Below are 23,488 nucleotides of genomic sequence, written 5' to 3' on the forward strand. Positions count from 1 at the left end.
CTTACAGAACCCAGAGGCTTGCGATACCTCTGCATCTGCCAGCTGTAGCACAGTGCTGTTTTATACAACAAGTTTTACTGAGGTTGTGTCAATACAATCAACATGGTTGCTCGTCTTTTCAAAAAGAAGTTCCATTTTCTTTGATTCCCGAGTGCATTTTTCCCAAATCTGTGACACAGGGTACATGATAAGTATGTAGAGAGCTAAGCTTCCTATACCAAGTTAGAAGTGAAATGACTAGTGGAAAACATTTAAACTTTAATCTTAAAAAAAATAGGAATCAGAATATAAAAATGCACAAGGTAATGTCGTTTTCATAGTTAAAATCTGACATTGTTTATCAAAGCCAGTCAGTTAAGTGGACACCTGCAACTCAAATCCCATAAACATTTTAGAAACGCCAACCACCCCTCCTGAAAGGCTTGAGGAATGAAATCTGGCAGAAGCTCAGCTCTGTGAAATAGCTTTTTTTGTTTTTTGACGTGGTGGGGCTCCCTTGGGACTCTACTTAGTTCCCTGGGCTCCCGTTGGAAGCTGATTAATTTCTGCCAATCAGAACCCATCCCTAACACATCAGATGATAGTGGCTTTGACCCAGGGAAGGAAGAGGTTGAGCAAAGAACCCCCACCAGGTATGGTTTGAGACTCCTTAGTTGGTTCTCTTGGGCGTTAGGTAGTAAGAAATCCACCAGGAACCCCAGCCAAAACCTTTTCAAGTGTCACTTGGGCAGATTTGGGTTTTCATTTCTCCTTTTGAAGAAGTGAGCAAATAGCCTGCCTTGTTTGGAGAAATTGTGGGCAGGGGAGGAGGGTTGGCAAGGAGCCTGAGGGAATGCACTGCTTAGCCAGTCAGAAGTCAGCAGCCATCCTGTTTTACGTGGACTGCCTGGTGTCGGCAGTACACATGCAGTCACAGACAGAATGACCCCAGGTCACACTCGGTATAGGGAGCGGGGCTGGCCTGGCAAGGGCTGAGGGCAAGGCCTGCAGCTTTGGGGAAAGTGGCCATCTTTGCATGGGCAGGAATGTCCACCATTCCCAGTGCTAATCTCAGCTTTATCCACTCAGCTTGAACTAGGGACTGAGGGGTTGGGAGGGGCATTCTGCCTGTTTCCTGCAGAGGAGCTCTGATAGGGGAAAATGGCAGAAATGTCCAGGGCCAACTCATTCCAAAGGGACCTGTTGGCACCCTTTCTCTCCCAGCCTTAGCCTCCTGGCCCCTAATCCTGCTTAGAACAGGAAATCGCAACCAGAGGGTGGAAGGAGAGGAAGCCCCCACAGATGAACCCCTCTTGTACACATACACCCACCATATGGTTCTTATTGAGGAAAAACGAGTGGGAGCCGACTTCATCCTTGAGCTCGTGTGCACCTTGTTCAGAGGGCCAAACGAGAGGTGCGCTGCCTTGGGGATACCTGGCTGGGGTCGCAAGGATCCTCTTACAATTTTGTATGAGAAAAGCAGCCCAGCCCGCAGCCGGTCGAAGGAGAGAAAGGGAGGAGTGCTCCTGTTTGCTGATGGTCCGTTCTGCCTCCACCACCATCTGCTCTAGACACTTCACAGAGGTTGATCTTTCTGGCCTGTGGCTGTCCCTAGGGGCCTGTTCGCCACTCTCAAGCTAAACAGCCAGAGCTGGTGGGGGCAGCCCCGGAGGGAGGGGGATGAGTGCAAAGAGCTGCCTCCTGCCCCAGGTCCTTGCCCTGAGCCCTCACAAACCACTTTCCCTATGGCTCCCAGTGGAGCAGTGAAAGGGGGCTGCCCTTTCCCAGGGCAACAGCAAGCCCTGTGCCCGCTACAGACAGGTCTGATGCCACAGCATCACCATGGGGGCTATAGTCCTGGCAGGGTGTCCACACTCGCCAACTCGATGGTCCCCTCTTCTCCCTTTCTCCTGGAGGGAAACCCCACAGTCCTTAGTCCACTGTCATATGCTGGAGGTCCCAGAGGAAGCTGGAGGAGCCCCAGCCAAGGACTGCGAGGGAGGCCGTGCCCCATTCCTCCAGCAGGTGCCATCAGGGAGCCAGTGGGAAGGGCCATCTCCCCAGGTTGGGGGTGGGGAGCTAAGCTCCCTCTCAGCTCCTTCAGGGCCCAGCAGAGCCCAGGACTCACAAGGGGCTGGGCTGTGTGCCCCAGGGCCCACGGGGTGCAACCCCGACACTGCACAGACGTTTGGGGGAAAGAAACTCATGCCAGCCCCTTCCAGAAACAATCTCAGCCTGCATGCAGGGAGAAAGCAAGTCAGTCTCCTCGGGCCAAGGCCATGGCCGCCTCTGTTCAGCTTTTGTCTTTTTTCTTTAAATGGAGGTTCTTTGTAACTGAAAAGGTCACTCTACCACTAAAGAGGAGGAGGCCAGGGCAGCAGGGCCCCCCACGGGTTATGTGGGGCAGAGCAAGAATCCTGAAAAGGAGGAGTGGATGTACTCCGTGGAGTAGAGGCCGTTGGCCTGGTCCGACGGCATCTGCACCCAGACCTGGTCGTTGGGCCGCAGCTGGAGCACGGCCCCGCCAGACGCCTGGTCCAGGTAGCCCTTCTTGTACTCGTCGTAGGTATAGGTGGCCGGCACATTGTTCTTGTACAGGGCCACCCACACATTGGTGCCCTTGACATGCACATGGTAAGCAAAGTAGTAGACGCCGCCCACAGGGCAGGTGAAGATGCCAGTGGCTGGGTTGTAGCCACTGTGGCCATTGTAGAGAGTCCGGTCAAATTTCACAGGCATGCCCGAGGCAGGGAAGGGCGAGGTAAGCACCGCAGTGAAGGCCGGCGTGGCAAGGGCCGACAGCTCGCCCAGCCCAAACTGTGGCTTGCCCCCCTTGCCCAGCACGGCGCCCTCCACACCGCCGTTGGGCAGGTGCAAGCCTGCGATGCCAGTCTCATCGAAGGCCCCGGGGGCACCAGGGGGTCCTGGAGGCCCAGGAGGCCCAGGAGGGCCCGTGATTCCGGGGGAGCCAGGGACCCCTGGGGGCCCCGTGGGCCCAGCTGTGCCAGGTTCCCCTGCTTTCCCCTCTCCAGGGGGCCCTGGAAGGCCTGGTTCACCCTTCAGGCCTGGCAGACCTTGGGGCCCAATAGGGCCAGCTGGGCCCTGGAGTCCTGGGATTCCTGAGGGACCCCTCAGGCCCGGCTGCCCAGGCAGCCCCAAGTCGCCTTTCTGCCCCAGGGCTCCTGCCACCCCTGGTCCTCCAGGGCGGCCTGTGAAACCTGGCTCACCCTTGGGCCCAGTTGGTCCAGGGGGTCCATGGGCCCCAGGAAGTCCCCTCTCACCTGGGAGCCCTGGTTTTCCAGCCAGACCACTAGGCCCCTGGTCACCTCGAATGCCAGGCACTCCTGGGGGTCCTCCAGGCCCTGCCTCCCCCTTAGGCCCAGGGGGCCCACGTCTGCCAGGAAGCCCTGCAGACCCAGGAAGTCCAGGGGGACCCCCAAGACCCTGTGGGCCCTGCTCCCCTGGCTCCCCATCCTCCCCTGGCTCACCCCTGTCCCCCAAGAGCCCTGGGACCCCAGCTGGGCCCCTGTCCCCCTTGGGGCCTGGCAGTCCTGGCATCCCATAGCCAGTGGGGCCTATCAGGCCAGGGGGACCCCGGGTCCCTGGCTCCCCTTTGGCCCCTGCTGGGCCCTGTGGCCCTGGCAACCCTGCTGCGCCTGGGACCCCCATACCGTCTACTCCAGGGAGTCCTTTTGGGCCTATAGCTCCTGGCTCCCCCCGGGGGCCTGGAACTCCAGGAGGCCCAGACTCACCCTTGTCTCCTGGGGCTCCAGGAAGCCCATCCAAACCGGGTTTGCCTAAGCCAGCTGGACCAGGGAGGCCAGGGGGACCAGGGGCACCCCCCTGCCCTGGGGCCCCAGGCAGCCCTGGCTGGCCCACTCCATTGTCCCCCTTGAGGCCTCGATCACCTGGGGGCCCAGGCTCCCCCTGGGGCCCTGGCTCCCCCTGGAATCCTGGGGGCCCTGGCACCCCCTGGGCACCTGGTTTTCCAGGAATAGTAATGCCTGAGGGGCCTGGGAGGCCAGGGGGTCCTGGGGGCCCCCGAAGGCCCTGGTCCCCTCGTATTCCTGGCTCCCCCCGAAGCCCCGGCTGCCCTGGTGGCCCGACTTTGCCAGGGAGCCCTGGGGGACCAGCCTTGCCCATCCGGGAGAAGCCAGGGGGGCCAGCAGGGCCAGGCTGCCCATGGAGCCCTGGCTTTCCCGTGCCTGGTTTTCCTGGGAAGCCAGGGGGGCCAGGGGGGCCCCGAGGCCCGGGCTTTCCGGGGGGGCCGGGCTCTCCCTTCAGGTCCATCGGCAGCAGTGGTAGAGGCATTTCTGAGAAAGAAAGAGAAGGGGGCAGTCAGGGCTCTGAACAGTCAGTCGGGACAGAGACCCCATCTACCCATTCCCCCATTCCAGTGTGAGGTACATGGGAGAGGAAGAATGGGGCTACCCCTCCCTGCTGTCATGGAAGATGAGGTTTGGGGGTGGTCCAGGGGCCATCTTGAGGGCTACAGGTAACCTCATCAAGGGCTTCTAACACCCAACCTACCCAGGCTGGGCCTCCTCTCTGAGCTTGGCTGATTCTCATCTCTCATCCCGGCATGACCTGAAGGTGGAGTGACCACCAGGTGGCACCAGCAACCCACCTTAGAGCCCGTGGGAGCAGAGCCCCCCACCTCCCTACTTCCTAGTTCATCTCCCCCTTGGAAGACCACCTGTGCCAACCAGCTGCACCATTTCCAGGCCCTCCGGGGCACTGGGAAAAACAGTGGATGTGGGAAGATTGGTGGGGAATGAGGGGCTGTGGGGGGCACCTGAGGATCTGACGGAGGTCAGGGAGGCAGGGAGTTTGGGGGTTGGGAGCGCTCTGAGGCACTGTGGGGCGAGGAGGCTCTCACCCAGGTACTGGCCTTTGCCCTCTCGGAAGGGCGGTCCCACAGGTCCTTTCTGCATGGGCTGCATGTACTTCACCGGGGCATAGCCCGCTGCCCCACCAGTCCCGCCACCAGAGGACGCCCGAGGCCCACACCCCAGCACCAGCACCAGTAGCAGTAGCAGCAGCGAAGACAGGGGCGTCAGAGCCCCCCGCATGGCGTCCGTGGACGTGCTGCAGAGAAGAACAGAGAAGGTCATCAAGCCAGCCCCAGTGTGGTTTGGCACCAGGCACAGCGCTCATCAAAAGATCAGATTTTAGATATTACACTTGATTTTAGTCAAAAGGCTGAGAAGCAATTCAGAATTTACATATTATTCACAAGCAATTTTCAAAGTTGCGGGGGTCTACAAAAGCTACCTCCTAAACTTCTTTGGACCCTGCCTGTGGCTGTTCATCCCCCTTCCCTATCTCTCAGGGCCCAGCCTCCCAGGTAGAGCAGCCCCCTCAAAACCAGCCAGTCACTCTCTGCAGCTGGGCGTGCCTTCTAGAGCAGCCTGGCCTCCCCTGCTAAAAACTCTTGGATGTCAACACCCATTTCCATTGCTGGGCCAGCTCTCTGCCAGGCACTAGACTGAACTCTAGGGACATGAACTCACTTAATGCTCAGAATACTTTAACAAGGAATTATTATTGTCATCTCCATTTTCCAGATGATAAAACTAAAGCAAAGGTCTCTAGGAAGCAGAGCTAGGATTTGACTTAGGTCAGTCTGACTCCACCTTCTGCTGATGCCCTTCTGGGCTCCCTGCCACCTGCCTTTGGGATCAAGTCTATGGCACTTAGCATATTCAAGTGCCTCTTTCTCTCTTCCTTTCTTCCTTCCCTCCTTCTTTCCTTCTCTCCTTCCTTCCTTTCCTCTTTCTCCTTCCTTCCTTTCTTCCTTCCTGTCTCTCTCCCTCTCTTTCTTTCTCTTTTGAGACAGAGTTTTGTTTGCCCAGTACAATATGCAATAGCGTGATCCTGGCTCACTGCAAACTCTACCTCCCAGGTTCAAGTGATCGATTCTCATTCCTTAGCCTCCCAAGTAGCTGGGATTATAGGGGTATGCCACCACACCCAGCTGGTTTTTATATTTTTAGTAGAGATGGGGTTTCGCCATGTTGGCCAGGCTGGTCTTGAACTCGTGACCTCAGGTGATGCACCTGCCTCAGCTTCCCAAAGTGTTAGGATTAAAGGCATGAGCCACTGCACCTAGTCGGCATTCAAGCCTTTCTAACCTACTCTGTACCTGTGTCTTCAACTCTATTGCCTGCCGTCCCTTGCTCTGCCCCTCACCTCCCCACACCTCCACCCAGTAAACCAGAACTTGAAGTTCCCAGACACTGGGCACCTTCACACTTCTGGCCTTTGCACCTGCTGTTTCTCTGCCTGCAATGTTATTTTCCTCCCCTACTCATCTTTTATGGCCCTGGGAAGCTGTCATCCCTTCCTCTATAAGGCCTCACTCCTTCATGCTTTGACCTATGCCCATCACAGCATTTGGCTCAACTCAGAGAACAAAGCCTGGGTGGGGAAGAAACACAGGCTCCGGAACCAGCCAGGCATCCTTCCCCTTCCCCTTCCCAGCTGTGGGAGCCTGGGCAGGAGCTCTCCTCATCCATGAAATGAGAGAGCATCCGGGGCTCTCTGTATGTGAATGTTCGTAACAGTCATATTCACAGCAGCCGAAAGTAGAAAAAATGCAAATGTCCACGGATTGATGAAGACGAATAAAATGTGGTAACACCATACAATGGAATATTACTCGGCAAAGAAAACAAATGAAGTACAGGCTAAGCATGGTGGCATATACATGTAGTCCCAGCTACTTGGGAGGCTGAGGTGGGAGGATCAATTAAGCCCAGAGTTCAAACCCAGCCTGGGCAACATAGCAAGATTACACATTTAAAAATATATCTATAAATAGGCTAATCATGGTAGCTCACACCTATAATCCCAGAACTTTGGGAGGCAGAGGCGGGTGAATTGCTTGAGCCCAGGAGTTTGAGACCAGGCTGGGCAACATGGTAAAACCCCATCTCTACAAAAAAAACCAAAAAACAAAAAAGGCCAGGTGCAGTGGCTTTGGGAGGCTGAGGTGGGCAAATCACGAGGCTAGCAGTTCAAGACCAGCCTGGCCAACATGGTGAAATCCCGTCTCTACTAAAGATACAAAAATTTAGCCGGGCGTGGTGGTGTACGTCTGTAATCCCAGCTACTCGGGAGGCTGAGGCAGGAGAATGGCTTGAACCCAGGAGGCGGAGATTGCAGTGAGCCAAGATCATGCCATTGCACTCTGCCTAGGTAACAAAGCGAGACTCCATCTCAAAAAAAAATATTAGCCCGGTGTGGGTGTGCTGTGGTCCCAGCTACTCAGGAGGCTGAAGAGGAAGGATCACTTGAGCCCAGGAGGTGGAGGTTGCAGTGAACTGCACTCCAGCCACTGTACTCCAGCTTGGGGACAGACTGAGACCTCATTTCAAAATATATATATATAAAAAAGGAAGAAGTACTGACACTTGCTACAATACAGATGAATCTTGAAAACAAGTGAAAGAAGCCAGATATAGAATGCCACATATTGTGTGATTCCGTTTATATGAAATGGCCAGAATAGGCAAATCCATAGAGACAGAAAGTGGATCAGCAGTTGCCTAAGGCTGGGAAGAAGGCTATGGGAGGTGACGACTAATGGACACAGGGTTTCTTTCAGGGGTGATGAAAATGTTCTAAAATTGATCGTGGTGATGGCTGCACAGCTCTATGAATACAGTAAAAAAACAAAACAAAACAAAACACTGAATTGTATATTTAAATGGGCCCATTGTATGATATGTGAATTATATCTCTGTAAAGCTTTTTGAAATGGCATCTCGTTCTGTCACCCAGGCTGGAGTGCAGTGGCATGGTCTTGGCTCACTGCAACCTCCGCCTCCCAGGTTCAAGAGATTCTCCTGCCTCAGCTGCCTGAGTAGCTGGGATTACAGGGGCCCACCACCACCCCTAGCTAATTCTTCGTATTTTTAGTAGAGATGGAGTTTCACCATGTTGGCCAGGCTGGTCTTGAATTCCTGGGCATGGTGGCACATGCATGTAATCCCAGTTACTTGGGAGGCTGAGGCAGGAGATCCTCTAATGATCCACCTGCCTTGGCCTCCCAAAACGCAGGAATTACAGGCATGAGCCACTGCTCCCAGCCTAAAGCTGTTATTTTATTTATTTTTTGGGTAGACAGCGTCACTGTCACCCAGACTGGAATGCAGTTGGCACAATCATGGCTGACTGCAGCCTCAACCTCCCAGGCTCAAGCAATCCCCCCACCTCAGCCTCCCAAGTAGCTGGGACCACAGGCATGTGCTACCACGCCTGGTTAATTTTTTCTATTTTTTGTAAAGACAGGGTCTCACTGTGTTGCCTAGGCTGATCTCAAACTCCTGGGTTCAAGCAGGAACCCCACCTTGGCCTCCAAAAGTTCTGGGATTATAGGCATGAGCCACCGTGCCCAGCCAAAAAGTTTTTTTGATTTTGTTTTTTAAGACAGGGTGTTGTTCTGTTGCCCAGACTGGAGTGCAGTGGCAGAATCACGGCTCACTGCAGCCTCGACTTCCTGGACTCAAGCAATCCTCTCACCTCAGCCTCCAGAGGAGCTGAAACTACAGGCATGCACTACCATGTTCAGCTAATTTAAAATTTTTTTCTCTTGTACAAATGAGGACTCACTTTGTTGCCCAGGCTGGTCTCGACCTCCCAGGTTCAAGTGATCCTCTCACCTCAACCTCCAGAGTAGCTGGGGCCATAGGCATGCGCCACCATACCTGGCTATTTTTTTCTATTTTTTGTAGAGACAGGGTTTCACCATGTTGCCCAGGCTGGTTTTGAACTCCTGGGCTCAAGCGATCCTTCCACCTCAGCCTCCTAACCTGTTGGGATTACAGGCGTGAGCCACCACGCCCACCTGCTTTTTTGTTGTTGTTTTGTTTGTTTATTTGTTTAGATGGAGTTTCGCTCTTGTCACCCATGCTGGAGTGCAATGGCAAGATCTCAGCTCACTGCAACCTCCGCCTCCCGGGTTCAAGCTCTTCTCCTGCCTCAGCCTCCACCTGCCTTGGGCTCCCAAAGTGCTGGGATTATAGGCATGAGACACCATGCCTGGCCCCCACCTATTATTTTTATTTAAGTGGGTTGGCTAGGCGCTGTGGCTCATGCCTGTAATCCCAGCACTTTGGGAGGCCAAGGCAGGTGAATCACCTGAGGTCAGGTGTTTGGGACCAGCCTGGCCCACATGGTGAAACCCTGTCTCTACTAAAAATACAAAATTAGCTGGGCATGGTGGCAGGTGCCTGTAATCCCAGCTACCGGAGAGGCTGCGGCAGAAGAGCTTGAACCCGGGAGGCAGAGGTTGCAGTGAGCCGAGATCATGTCATCGCACTCCAGCCTGGGCAACAAGAGCAAAACTCTGTCTCAGAAAATAAAAAAATTGTCCGGCCATGGTGGCTCATCCCAGCATTTTGGGAGGCTGAGGCGGGTGGATCACCTGAGGTCAGGAGTTCCAGACCAGCCTGGCCAACATGGTGAAACCCTGTCTCTACTAAAAATACAAAAATTAGCTGGGCGTGGCAGCGTGCACCTATAATCCCAGCTATTCTACTTGTGAGGCTGAGTCAGGAGAATAGCTTGAACCCAGGAGGTGGAGGTTGCGGTGAGCCAAGATCTCACCACTGCACTCCAGCCTGGTGACAAACTGAGACTCTGTCTCAAAATAAATAAATAAAATAAAAAATTAAAATATAAAAGAAAAATAAAGTGGATTAAAACCTGCTTCTTGGGGCTGCTATCAGTAGAGATTTTGTACCCAGCTCAGAGTGGGCTCCCATTATTTGAAGGTGGTTCTATTTGATGTTTTTCACACCCGAGAAAAGTCCCACTTCCCCTCGACTCCCTGCTCTGGGTTCCCCTCAGCCCCTCAGGGACCTCTCTGCACCTGTGTCTGGCAGCAAGTGGGGTTTGAGGGTGGGCTGTGCACGTCTGGAGATGGGTGTGGGGAGAAGGCCTTCCTCAGTCCAGGCTGGGTCTGGGCTTGAGCTCCCTGCTCCTCTAAGGTCAGGATCACATGGGGCTTTGCAGGAATGAATGTAGGGCCCCAGAGAAGGTCCTTGGAGCTGTGAGCTCTCAGCTCTTAGGTTCAAATCCCAGCTCTACCACCAGCCCACTCTGTAACCTCAGATGGGTCACTTTACCTTCCTGAGCTTCAGCATAATAGTAACAAGCTTCTGTCCCTGTGTGCCAGGGAGTGATCCAGGCCTCAAAGGCCACAGCTCACTTCAATCCCCTCAATGAACACATGGAGCTCCTGCAATTATTACCCCCATTTCTATAGATGTAGGAATGGAAGCTCCGACGGTAAAAGTCTAAGTGTCAGCAGAAGGCCTTACCTAGAGCCTCCCCTCAGCACAGGCTGCCTGCCTCACCTTGCTCTGATTGATGGCAGAACCCACCAAATGCTGCTGGGGTACCTTGCCAGGCACTGGCCTCATGCTTTACATGTAATCTTCATACAAGCCTGTAAGGTATGTTATCCCTATTTTAGAGATGAGGAAACTGGCTGAGCATGGTGGTTAGCACCTGTAATCCCAGCAATTTGGGAGGCTGAGGCAGGAAGATCACTTGAGCCCAGGAGTTTGAGATCAGTCTGTGCACATAGTGAAACCCTGTCTCTACCAAAAAAATTAAAATTAAAAATAATGCCACCCAGAAATGGCCGGGTGCAGTGGCTCACGCCTGTAATCCCAGCACTTGGGAGGTTGAGGTGGGCAGATCACGAGGTCAGGAGTTCGATACCATCCTGGCTAACATCGTGAGACCCCCGTCTCTACTAAAAATACAAAAAATTGGCCGGGCGCTGTGGCTCACGCCTGTATCCTAGCACTTTGGGAGGCCAAGGTGGGTGGATCACCTGAGGTCAGGAGTTCAAGACCAGCCTGGCCATCATGGTGAAACCTCATCTTTAAAAAAAAAAAATACAAAAAATTAGCTGGGCGTGGTGGCATGCACCTGTAGTCCCAGCTACTCGGGAGGCTGAGGCAGGAGAATCGCTTGAATTCAGGAGTTGGAGGTTGCAGTGAGCCAAGATCGTGCTACCGCACTCCAGCCTGGGCAACAGAGACTCTGTCTCAAAAAAAAAAAAAAAAAAAAAGTCAGACATGGTGCTGTGGGTCTGTAGTACCGGCTACAGGAGGATCACTTGAGCCCAGAAGGTAGAGGCTGCAGTAAGCCATGTTTGTGCCACTGCACTCCAGCCTGAGCAGCAGTGAGACCTTGTCTCACCAAAAAAAAAGAAAAGAAAAGAAAGAGAGAGCGAGAGCGAGAGCAAGAGCGAGAGAGAGATGAGGAGGCAGGGTGCAGTGGCTCACCTGTAATCCCAGCACTTTGGGAGGCCAAGGCAGGCAGATCACCTGAGGTCAGGAGAGGAGACCAGCCTGGCCAACATGGTGAAACCTGTCTCTACTAAAAATACAAAAATAAGCTGGTCGTGGTGGCTGTGATCCCAGCTACTCGGGAGTCTGAGACTGGAGAATCACTTGAGCCTGGGAGGCAGAGGTTGCAGTGAGTGGAGATTGGGCCACTGCACTACAGCCTGGGCGACAGCACGAGACTTGGTCTCAAAAAAATAAAATAAAATAAAAAAAGAGAGAAAGAGAGAGTGATGAGGAAACCGCCCGAGGGGGTCACTCCCCAAGGGCACCAAAGTGAGAGCCTAGGCCTGGACAGTCTGAGTTCTGAGTTCCAGCCCCTAACCAACACACCATCCCGTCTCCTGAGCAGGGCAGGACCCTCCTGCCCTGGCCACCTGAGCTGGGGGGCTGCCCACAGGTGCACAGAACCAGACTGTTCTGCTTGGCGGGTGGGCAGGGGGATGGGCGAGCAGAATGAGGGGGCAGAGTGTGCGGCAGGAAGCCGAGGGAGGGGAGGGACTGCTCTGACCTGATTGGGCCGTGGTCAAGGTCATGACACCACCACAAGAGGATCCGGAAAAGCCCTGGCCTCTGGGGGTCGGGAGTGATTGAAGGTGCAGCTGGGAGGGTGCTCAGGGCAAAGAGGACCTCAAGGAGCTCAGGCAGCAGGGCGCCAAAGGAACAGATCAGCCCAGGCTGACCCCTGAAAGCTGCCCACCTTTCCTTCCTCCTTGGTAATGGGGATCCTCCAGCAAGCGTCCTTGACCCACCCTCTTGGCTCCCTGAACTTGTCCCATCCCAGCCCCTTCCATGCTGCACTGCGTTCCTGTTGCTGAGGTCAGGTCTGATGGCAGGACTCCAAAGAGGTGTCACCATGAGTGAGGAGGGTCTGAGTGAGGACTGCAGCTCAAAGACCAGGTGTCAGGCACTGCCAGGAGGCTTCACTAGCAATACATGACTTAACTCTGACAGTGTCCTTGGGCAAGAGGTGCTAGTCCACAGATGAGGATACTGAGGGATTTCCCGGAGAGGTCTGTTAAGAACCTGAGCTCAGCTGGGCGTGGTGGCTCATGCCTGTAATCTCAGCACTTTTGGGAGGCTGAGAGAGGAGGATCACTTGAGCTCAGGAGTTCAAGACCAGCCTGGGCAATGTAGTGAGACCTCATCTCCACTAAAAAAAATTTAAAAATTAGCCAGGCATGGTGGTACACCTGTAGTCCCAGCTACTTGGAAGGCTGAGGTGGGAGGATCGCTTGAGCCTGGGGGCTTGAGGCTGCTGTGAGCCGTGATTGCACCACTGCACTCCAGCCTGGGTGGCAAAGTGAGACCCTGTCCCCCCCCCCAAAAAAAGAACCCAAGCTCTTAGCCACTCTGATGTCATGCCATGGAGGGAAAGCAAGCCAGAGAGCAACAGCAGAGAGAAAGCAAACAGAGGAATCTCTCTTCCAACTCCAAGCGCCTGTGGGCTTGAGAGGAGGCTCACCCTCGCTCTTAGAGCTGGAAGCTGGCCTGCGCCCATCTGGGTGGGGCTGGGGAGTGGCCAGTGGCCCACAGCGGTGAGAAGGGTGTGTGCAGCCTGTTCAAGGGGCTGCAAAAGAAATGATGCCCCCTGGAATGGTGCAACCGGCAGCCCAGGGAAGATGGTTTGCCCCCACCCCAGCACCATCAGAGCCACAGGGGCCTGGGCACTTCTGAGCCCCTGCCCACCTGCTTCCTTTTCACTGCAATCCCTGCCCCCTGACCTCCTCCGCTTCCTGCACACAGGCCAGGCCTCCCTGGGGCTGCCCTCCCAACACTTGGGAAATGGCTGGACTCCTCCCTTGGCCCTGCTGATGCCTGTGGGTCCCCATGATCACTCTTGTTTTCCCCGTAGTTCTCCAACTCTCTTTCCGCCACACTCCCCATCTCTGTGCCCTGTACGGGGCTTGGCTGGCACACAGTGATGCTCCACAGTGTCTGATGAACTTAATTCACCATCAAATTTAAAGGGCACACCAGTAATACACACACTCAGTCCTTTCCTCAGCTTTGCAGATACCTAGTCGCACTTGCCCAGGGAGTCCACTCCCCAGGTCCAAGGGGCTCATCTGGGCTAGAATGGAAACAGCAGGGAACACTCACACGGCCTACTTCAACTCAGAACAATCTGCTCTGGGATTAGAGGTGTGCAGGGAAAGACAATTCATCTGTTTGTTCCTTGCTCTTCCCATGGGGAACAATGGCCAAGCAGGGCTGTCAGGGGTCAGGGGCAGGCCCTGAGGCTCTAGCCCAGCTCTGCCCATGAGTGGCTGTGTGACCCAGGGTAAGCCATCACCCTCTCTGGTGACTTTTGGGAAATGAAGGCAAGAAGAAGGCAGGGCTGTCAGGGGGCATGGAGCCCAAGGTGGGGTGCACACAGGAGACACTGATTCAGAGGACGACGCGGTGGCAGCCTCGGGTAGACACCGTGTTTGGACAGCTGCAAGTCCTTAACGGGGATTTCCCCCCTTTTCAGCAAATCCCCATAAAACAGCATTTCGTCCAAGTCAGCATTTTGTGGCAGCCTGGGCCTCCTCCCAGGGAGGCAAAGGAGACTGGCTAGGAGTGGGGAGTGCTCCAGGGTCTTTCAGATCAATGGTGGCAGGGTGGGGGTGGTGAGCAGCAAATGGGCCCCAGCAGAAAGAACTGGCAAAAAGCAAACCCCTTCCCTGCCCCAAGGAATGCCAGAAGAGGGGAAGGGACATCAGCTAGCAGTGACCCTTCCCAGCCGCCCCCTGTCTCTGAAAGAGTTCTGTCCTAGGGGTGACCCACAGAGAGGGTCTAGGTGGTCGCATGGAATTGAAAGATCTGCCCACTCTCCCATCCCATCCCATTTCACAGGTGAGCAATCAGACAGGGTTCCTGAGCCCCACCTGCCCCACCACTGTCCCAGCTGGTGGAAACTGGGGAGCCCATCTCCAGTGAAAAAAGGGGGGCCTGAGAGTTGGTGCCTTGGGACCCCAGGCCCCGATAGGTTCCCAGTGGTCAGGCAGACCCCCAATGGTGGGTGGATGAAACACAGCCCTGCACAGGCCCCTGCTGCTCCAAGCCCTCATCCACCCTAGATGGAGCGGCTGCAGCTGAGGAAGCGGTGGGGGCACTCAGGCAGCCCCAGGGCCTGGCCAAACCACAGGTATGTTATGAGACGCTTCCTGTTGTGGAGACATTGCTGCGGATCCGGCCGCCCCGCTCACTCACCCGCCTGGCGCTGCGGTCTCCTCGCTCACCCAGCCTTGCTCTCAGCGCTCTTGCTAGATCTCTGCCCGACTCCTCTCTTCCCTCCTCCTTCCGGCTCTGTCTCAGTCACCGCGACAGGTGAGCAGCACTTCTGGCTCGGGCCCTCCCTATTAGGGGCCCAGCCCGAAGACCTCTACAGCCCTCCTAGGCCCAGGCAGCCCTTAGACTCCCATTTAAGCACAGCTATTTACCAGCTGGGTGACCCTGGACAGGTGATCTAACCCCTCTGGACCTCAGCGTCCTCATCTGCAAAAGATTAGTTGAGGGGCTGCTCTGCCTATGAAGTAACCACTCTTTTATTCCTTTACTTTCTTTTTATATTTTATTTTTTTTTGAGGTGGAGTCTCGCTCTGTCACCAGGCTAGAGTGCAGTGGCGCAATCTCAGCTCACTGCAACCTCCACCTCCTGGGTTTAAGAGAGTCTCCTGCCTCAGCCTCCCAAGTAGCTAGGACTACAGATGCACCACCATGCCCGGCTGATTTTTGTAGTTTTAGGAGAGATGGGGTTTCACCATGTTGGCCAGAATGATCTCAATCTCTTGACCTCATGATCTGCCCACCTCAGCCTCCCAAAGTGCTGGGATTACAGGCATGAGCCACCGTGCCCAGCCTCCTTTACTTTCTTAACAAACTTGCTCTCACTTAAAAAAAGAAAAAGAAAAAGAAAAAAGAATTAACTGAGATCATCTAAACCACAAGTCCCTCCAGGTGTGCTACCGTATCTTGCTAGCCTGATGGCCTGGAAGTCCTCTATTCAGTCTAACTTCAATTCATCCTGCTGCAAAGCAACTTCTTTCCTCCATCTCTTCTAAAACTCAGGTTACTTGCTACCAAAGGTCAGAATCTTATAGAATGATTTTTTTTTTTTTTTTTTGAGATGGAGTCTCACTCTGTCACTCAGGCTGGAGTGCAGATAAGATCTTAGCTCACTGTAGCCTCTGCCTCCCGGGTTCAAGCATTTCTCCTGCCTCAGCCTCCCGAGTAGCTTACAGGGGTGCACCGCCATATCTGGCTAATTTTTCTATATTTAGATAGAGACGGGGTTTCACTATGTTGGTCAGGCTAGTCTTGAACTCCTGACTTCAAGTGATCCACCTGTCTCGGCCCTCCAAAGTGCTGGGATTATAGGCATGAGCCACTGAGCCTGGCCTATAAAATAAACATCTAAAGTCAATTTTCTGGCTTTCTTGACCTTTTCCCTGACTACTCCTGAGATGAAACTGAGCAGGACCCACAAAGCCTGCTCAGGACTAGGAGTTATGGAGCTTGGGAGGAACAGAGAAACCCTCCTCACCCCCTGGGCATGGCACCCACCCCCAACTGCCCAGGTGGGCAGCTCCAGACTTCTCCAGGTTTCCTGAGCCCACCTGCCCCACCACTCTCCCAGCTGGTGAAAATTGAGGAGCCCTTTCCCAGTCTCTTTCCTGAATCTCAGAAGAAACAGCAAGGTCAAGGCCCTTCCACACCTCTTCCTCGGGGGCCTCTCCCCATCTGCCATTGCCTGCCCTGGCCCCCTACTCTCCAGCCTCTCCATCCACATGTCCACACAGGCCTGACCCTCCCCAGCCACCCTCATCACTCCCCAGCCCTTCTCAGCCAAGCCTCCTGAAAGAACACTCTCCACCCTCAGGCCCCACTCGCTCCCCCTCCACCCTCTCACCTCAAGGTACTCCACCTTGTCACCCTGCTCTTCTCCGTTTGAAAGCTCCTCCTCAGAATCTTCCCTGCCCACTCTGCAGCCCCAGGCTTGCTCAAGGAGCTGGCTCAGGCCTCATCTCTTCTCTCTGGATGTTTCTTCTGCAGCGTCCAGCTCCCACCAGCTCCCACAGCGCCAACCCCATCATCAAGAACTCCTACATCTGTCTCCAGCTACGATGTCTCCCCTGAGGCTCAGGCTTTTTTTTTTTCTTTTTTTTTTTTTTTTTATTTGAGACAGTCTGCTCTGTCACCCAGGCTGGAGTGCAGTGGTGTGGTTATAGCTCACTGCAGCCTCAAATTCCTGGATTCAAGCCATCCTCTTGTCTCAGCCTTCTGAGTAACTGGGACTACAGGTGTAAGCCGTCACATGAGACTAATTTTTAAGTTTTTAAGAGACAAGGTCTCGGCCAGGCACAGTGGCTCACACCTGTAATCCCAGCACTTTGGGAGGCTGAGGCGAGTGGATCACAAGATCAGGAGTTCAAGACCAGCCTGACCAACATGGTGAAACCCTGTCTCTACTAGAAATACAAAAATTAGCCCAGCATGGTGGCATGCACCTGTAGTCCCAGCTACTCAGGAGGCTGAGGCAGGAAAATCGCTTGAACCCAGGAGGCGGAGGTTGCAGTGAGTCGAGATTGCACTGTACCACTGAACTCCAGCCTGGGCAACAGAGCGAGACTCTGTCTCAAAAGAGAAAAAAAGAGAGAGAGAGAGAAAGACAGGATCTCACCATGTTGCCCAGGCTGCTTTAGAACTCCTGGGCTCAAGTGATCCTCCCACCTCGGCTTCCCAACTGAGCCTCAGACTCTTGTGTTCAACTGTCAGCCAATCATGTTCCCTGGCTGTCCCTCAGAGATCCCACCCAAACTGCTGTCATTACCTTCTCCCTCATTACCTGCTTCTCCCCAACCCAAGTGCCCTGTACCCCCAGGTGCCAAGGCCAAAAATCTGAGCATCACTTTTGCTGTTGTTCATTTTTAAGGGTGAACATCACTTCTGACCCTCCTTCCTTATGGGAAACTCTATGCCTTGGTGTATCCTTCATTCAGCCAACTCAGCCCCTACTCATCACCTTTCTTGGGTGCCCTTGTGCAGTAACCAACCTGCACAACTGTACATGACATTTCTCTTCCTTTCCCCTCAAACTTCCAACCTTATCCTGTGGACTCTGTCTCCTCTATTTTTCTTACTTCTGTTCCTTCCCTTCCTTTCCCACAGCCTCACCCCAGTACAGACTTTGTATTCCCTCAAAACTCAGCCCAGTGCCTGGCACATCCCCATCACTAAGTAAAAGTGTATAAATTAGGTGGCCACATTCTCTACTGGATGATCATAAAAGTCTCTCCCACAGTCCCCCAGCCCCAGCTTCTCTCTGATTTCCTCAACATAGCCTATAGAGACTCCCACGATGCTTCTAACACTTTAGGCTGCAACCAGATGACTGGGACAGCCTATCACCATGCAGGTTCGGGGGCCCCCTCGAAATTCACTAGGTGTGGGATAGGGCCCAGCATCTGCCTCTCTAATGAGCTCCCAGGGGATGCCGACGCTGCCTGTCTGTGAGCCACACGTTGGCACAGTTCTGCCCATGGCTCTCCCCTGCTCTGGATTTTCCAGTGGCTTTCTGGTACTAACAGGATAAATTCCATGTTATTCTGCAATTCACATGGTTTCCTGGAGGAGGAGGCATAGTAGAAGGTGGACCAGTTAGGAAGGAGGGGGTAGAGAGATGGATGGGGAGCCCAGCAAAGCCCTGAGGTCACGTTTGGAGGCACACACTCGTGTAAGAGTCAGGCGGGTAAGGAGAGAGCCAGGACCAGCTCAATGCCAGCTCGGAGCCACTGGAGTGTGTGCTGTGCCCGCTGTGTCCCTTCCTCCATGGCTCTGTGTCACCGAACCCAGGCCTTCGCCTCCTGTGTCTCCTGTGTGTCTCAGGAATCTCCCTCTCTGTGTATCTCTCTCCTCCTGCCTCTGTATCACCATTCCACCTGTCCACCCATCTCTGTCGCTGTTTGTCCTTCTCTGTCCTCTCCCATGTCCCAGGTCCCTATCTGAGTTCCAGGCTCTGTAAATCTCTAGCTGTTGGTCACTGGACGGGACCCTTGGGAAGGCCAGCACTAACAGTCCACACCTGCTCGTGTTAATGTCAGGTCTGGGTCTGACCTCCTGCACAATGACTGAGCTGCCCTGTGAGGTCTGGGAAGGGACTTGGGGGTGTCCAGTCCCATGAGCTGAGCTCTCTGTCTGCTGTGCAGATGAGAACTGCCCCAATGCCGAAGAGGTACCTGGAATCTGGGAGTTGGAGGGTGGAGGGAGGTGGCCAGATCAGGGCAGCCTGGGGCCACCTTCTCACCCAGGTTGGTGGCAAGAGAGGAGTGCTGCTGCCTGCCCACCTGGTCTGCCTGACCACACTTCAGTTCCACTAACAGTCCCAGCATCCCACACCACTGCAAGAGAGGCTCCCAGACCAAGTGGCCTCAGTTTCAGAAGTAGCATTAGAAGGAGGCTTGAAGGAGAAATCAGAGTTTAACAGGCCCGCGGGGGCAGGTGATGGTGGGACGGTCCAAGCTGAAATCAGAGCAAATGACTGGACAAGGAAGGCTTCCAGGGTAGGGGGGCATCCAAGGAGCAGTGCACCTGGGACTCTGGAACTCAGGAGAGAGACGTGGGCTACAGGTAAAAACACAGGCTCGTTGGTGGGGATGCTGCAGCCTGGAGGAGGGCCACGGACTCCCCCTGAGGAATGTGGCCACATTTAGGGAGTAAGAGGAGCCAACCACAGCCCTGGGTTCCTCCCCGCAACACTGTAAGATCCAGACACCCCAGACTTCTCACTGCCACCCTGGCCCTGCCTTTTCCTGCCTGATCTCTGCTGGGCTGCCCTTTCTCCTCCATGGAAACATATTAGTCCTCATTTAAGACCCAGCTCAAATGCCTCCTCCTCCATTCAGCCTTCCCTGCCTCCTTCAGGAAGAACAACTCCTCCTGGGCACCCACCTGCATGAAAACACCTCTTCCCCACCTCTACCTCCCTCCTGCCTGAGGCTGGCGCAGGGCATGTGCTCAATGAAACCTGTAGCCCAGGGCTCCAGGTCCAGAACCCACCTCCCACGTCCGGCCAAGCCCTCAGGTGGCTTAGCACAAAGCCACTTTCTCTTTGTTGCTCTTCCTTAGTCCTCAGTTCTGGGCTGGAGCGGGCTTGGACCAAACCTCCCTCCTGCAGGTGACCAAGCCCCTGGTCTCTGCCCATCTCTGAGTCTAGGTTCTCCAAGGCTCCCCTGGGGAGGAGCATCTCGGGACAACAATGTGTCCAGGAAGGTAAGAACAGCCAGGCAGGGGCAGATGGACTAGAAGAGGCCGGCAGTGGGCAGGCCCCACGGCAGCCATGTACCTTCAGGCAGGTAGCCAGGCAGCTGGCCCTTTCCCACCTAGGGGCTTGGGCTTCAGCTAGGGCCATCATTTGCCTCCTAGCAGAGGCCTTGAGCTTCTGATGGGAACTGGACATCCGAGGGCCCCCACAGACCCAGCCACCCCCAGGCCTCAGGCAGGGGCAGGCGGGGCCTCCTCAGCCTCCAATCCCTCACCTTCTGGTTCGCATTTACAGCCTTTTCCGGAGCGCCACCCGCCGCCCGCTGCCTCCCCACGCCTGCCAAAATTCCTGGGCCTCTGTGGCTACCCTGCGTGGTGGCGGCAGCAGCAGCAGAAGGGGCTGGGCTGGGCAGGGAGGGGACCCGGCGGGAGCACAGCCAGGCCACTGCACCCGGGCTGGGCCAAGCAAACACGGCCCCGCCAAGGAGCTGGGCGAAATAGTTCACAAATGAGAAAAAGCTGCTTCCGAGTTAGGCCAGGGTTTTAAAGCCCAGGCTGCAGGGAGCTGAGGTCACCCGCAAAAGGGGCGGCTCACAGGACACCCTGGGTCTGGGAGGGGCTTCCGCTGCAGCAGGAGGGAGCGAGGTTAGACAGCAATGAACACAGGCCTCATCCAGCCTGGGATATTGGAAAACCCCGCCACCAAACCCAGCTTACCTTTCAGTTCGGAGGGGCCTGGGAAGGTCCCAGCAGAGGCAGGGCCTGAGGATGAAGGAGAGAAACAGTGAGGCTGGGCATGGTGGCTCCCGCTTGTAATCCCAGCACTTTGGGAGGCCAAGGTGGGAAGACTGCTTGAGCCCAGGAGATTGAGACCAGCCTGGGCAACATAGGGAGACATTGTCTCTACTAAAAATTTTAGAAATTAGCTGGGCATGATGGTGCGTACCTGTAGTCCCAGCTACTTAGGAGGCTGAGACAGGAAGATTGCTTGAGCCCAGGAGTTCAAGACTGCAGTAAGCTATGATCACACTACTGTACTCAAGACAGCGCAAGACTCCGTCTCAAAAAAAAAACGGAACAGTGAGATGATGACATCAGGAGCCTGGGAAGCCTCCTGCCTAACCCATAGCCACCCCAGTGCCTGCCATGGGCTTCTTACCAGAAACCCCTGCTGGAAACCTGGCCACAACCTCAGCCTCTCTTCTCAGTTCCCTCCTCCCCTGAGGGAACCAAGGTGTCTGCCCCACACTCCAGAACTCCATTCATTCAATGCACACTTAGCAACGCCCACAGGGTGCCTGGCCCTGGATTGAAGGAGTTCCTCCTATCCTAGGGCCCAGGCTGAGAACGTCCCTTCTGTGTCCCGGGTTCCCATGCTGAAGAAGTCCCTCCCATATGTCAGTTCTGGTTTGGGGTGGCCCCTACTTTGGGTTAGGATCCCTGCTGGGGAAGCTCCTGCTGCATGGAGGACCCAAGCCTGGGCCTTGGGCCACAGAAATGGTTCAACCCCATACCCTACCCTGCCCTGCCCTGAAGGGCTGGGGGCATCACACAGTTGGCAAAGATCTTTGGGCTGTGGGAGCACAGAGCAGGGAACACTGCCTCCTTAAGCTTCCCCTGAAGGCTTCGTGGAGAAAGGGACCCTGGAGCTGGGTCCTGAAGGAGGAGTAGGAATCTGAAAGGCAGAGGAGGTGACAAAAGGAATTTCAGGCAGTAAGATACAGGGAAGGTCCAGAAGCGCTGTGGGACGGGGAGGCTGGGGTAACGTGGTGAGGAAATTTGAATGCCATGCTTGCATTTCTCTGGAGAGCAATGGGGAGCCATGGAAGGTTATTTAGTGGGGGAGGTGATGTGGTCAGAGGCCTGGATGGCTGGGTCCCCACTTCTGCCTCAATCAGGTGTGGTGCCAGGATCTATCAAAAGCCCTAGTCCAGGTCACGTAGCTGTAGGCAGAGGGTCTGGGGCTAAAGTCCAGACCCAGACGTGACTCCAGGGGTAGATGGGGAGGGGACAGTCAGCCAGCCCACCTGGCAGGAAGGCCTCTGGGTCACGTCACTCTCTCCCCCAGCTGCTTGCTTGCCTCTGCCTGCTCCCATGGAAACTCTGACATCCAGTCCTGTCTGTAGCTGTACAAGCAGCCAGATGCCAGAGCCAGCAGCTCCGAGGCCTCCTCTCCAACTCAGCTGAGCCCTGCCTCCATCCCGCCACTCCGAACACTATGACCCCAGAGCTGGGTCATGAGACCACTTTCTGAGGCTGCAGCCTGGATGATGAAGCCGAGGTATAAGGACCCTCCAGCTCAGCTTAGCCCCAGCTTCTCTGGCCCCAGTCCCCTCCCCGCACCATGAGACTCCGGGAGAGGAAATGACTGATGTTGGCTCTGGGCTTTGAAGGATGAACATGGATTTAACTGGTTGGTGGTGGGGAGAGGTGATCAGTCCTGGGCCAAGGGAACAGCATGTGTGAGAGTGTAAAAGCCCTGAATAGTATTCAGGGGATGAAGAGAATCCAAATAAAATAAACGAACACATGAACTAATCACAGCTAACATTCATTATGTACCTACTGTGTGACAGGCACCATTCTGAGTGTTCTCATGAATTATCTCATTTAATCCTCACAACAATCCAGTGATGAAAGTACTTCATCTTCTCTTTTTACAGATGCAAAAACTAAGGGATAGAGAGGTTAAGTAACTGGCCCAACGTCACACAGCTCATGAAAAGTAGAGCCTCGAGCTAGGCATGGGGGCTCACACCTGTAATCCCAGAACTTTGGGAGGCCAAGGCAGGAGAATCACTTGAGCTCAGGAGTTTAAGTCCAGCCTGGGCAACATAGTGAGACCCCCATCTCTAAAAAAAAGTAGAACCTGAATTTGAACCTTGGCTGTGGGCTCCAAAGCCTAGGTTCTTCACCATTCCACCATACAGATGATTTGAGGTGAGACCTGGCTAGGGTCAGACTGAGAAATGCCTTGAATATCAGGATCAGAGATGCGAGTCCTACCTAAAGCTGCTCCCCATTCCCTTACCCCCTGTTAACTGTTAATAACAATAGTGTCTGCATCCCAAGTTCTCTGTATGCACTGGACGTAGCACTAGGTACACTCCTGGCATTATTTACTCCTGTGACCCTGGAAGGCTGGAACTGCTGCCCCATTTTACTGAGGAGGAGCACTGGGTCCCAGAAAGGTCACATCCATTCTCTAAGGAAACTGGGCTAGAAGTGAAGGAGGTGGGATCTGAACCCAGCTCTGCCCAGCCCCCAAGTGGCTAAAGCCCGGTACACCTGGGCTCCCTAAAGACCTCAGCCACCGGCCCTGACCCCTACTTCCCCTCTACCCAACCTGTGCTGCCTCAACCTAGATAGCACCAGGACAGGCAAGGCTAGGAGCAGAGTGGGCAGCTATGATCGGGGCCTCAGGAGTCTGCTCCAGTGGCCTCCCTCTGTCTACAAATAGGAAGCTGGGGTGAGTGGGTAAGCCAGGGCAGTGCCTGAGCCGACTTCAATGGGACTCTGTTCTTAACCTCCACCCCGGGCTGCCTGCCCTAATCCCCTCCTGAAGCCCCTCCCCTGGTGATGTCTCCCCTTTGCACAGAGCCTGCCACTGTTGGCTAAATACCAGACCAGATGTGGGTGGGACAGTCTGCACTGCCCCCCCGCCCCCGACCAGCTTCTGAGAGCTGCAGGGTTCCAGGGAGGCTAGCCAGGGCCCCAGGCCTGCTTCCCCATTCCAACTTTCCAGACTGAGGTGCTGATGGCCATGAGGTGAACAATTGGCTCCTGCCAGAGATGGGGCTCGTGGGAGAAGTTCCCATTTCTGAGCGCCTACTACAGGGCAGGCTCTGGGCTAAGAGGCTTGCTTTAAAAATCATATGGGATTAAGAGGACCT

General features: G+C 54.8%; 1 protein-coding gene across 2 annotated transcripts; it reads right to left on the reverse strand.

Moving 5' to 3' along the window:
- Positions 1-234: 234 nt before the first annotated feature.
- On the reverse strand, positions 235-20,357 carry COL8A2 (collagen type VIII alpha 2 chain). Of its 2 annotated transcripts, XM_012439724.2 has the most exons (3): positions 20,313-20,357; positions 4,862-5,070; positions 235-4,295 (listed from the first exon to the last, which is right to left on the reverse strand). In XM_012439724.2, exons 2-3 carry the CDS (start codon positions 5,052-5,054, stop codon positions 2,377-2,379), a joined length of 2,112 nt encoding a protein of 703 aa, XP_012295147.1. In that variant the 5' UTR covers positions 5,055-5,070; positions 20,313-20,357; the 3' UTR covers positions 235-2,376. The 2 variants fall into 2 exon arrangements, with proteins under 2 accessions (XP_012295147.1, XP_012295140.1); XM_012439717.2 differs by lacking the exon at positions 20,313-20,357 and having other exon boundaries at positions 4,862-5,224.
- Between the last annotated feature and the right edge of the window lie 3,131 nt (positions 20,358-23,488).

This window comes from Aotus nancymaae, unplaced genomic scaffold, assembly GCF_030222135.1.
Source record: "Aotus nancymaae isolate 86718 unplaced genomic scaffold, 86718_ANA_hifiasm-v0.15.2.pri h1tg000053l, whole genome shotgun sequence".
Taxonomy (NCBI): Eukaryota; Metazoa; Chordata; class Mammalia; order Primates; family Aotidae; genus Aotus; species Aotus nancymaae.

What these genes read in the sequence shown, in the direction of transcription:
- COL8A2 (XM_012439717.2), bottom strand. Translation starts at nt 5,096, where the DNA reads ATGACCTTCTCTGTTCTTCTCTGCAGCACGTCCACGGACGCCATGCGG. An exon ending in GGGCAAAGGCCAGTACCTGG is followed by an intron (nt 4,296 to 4,861) that starts GTGAGAGCCTCC and finishes TTTCTTTCTCAG; the next exon opens with AAATGCCTCTACCACTGCTG.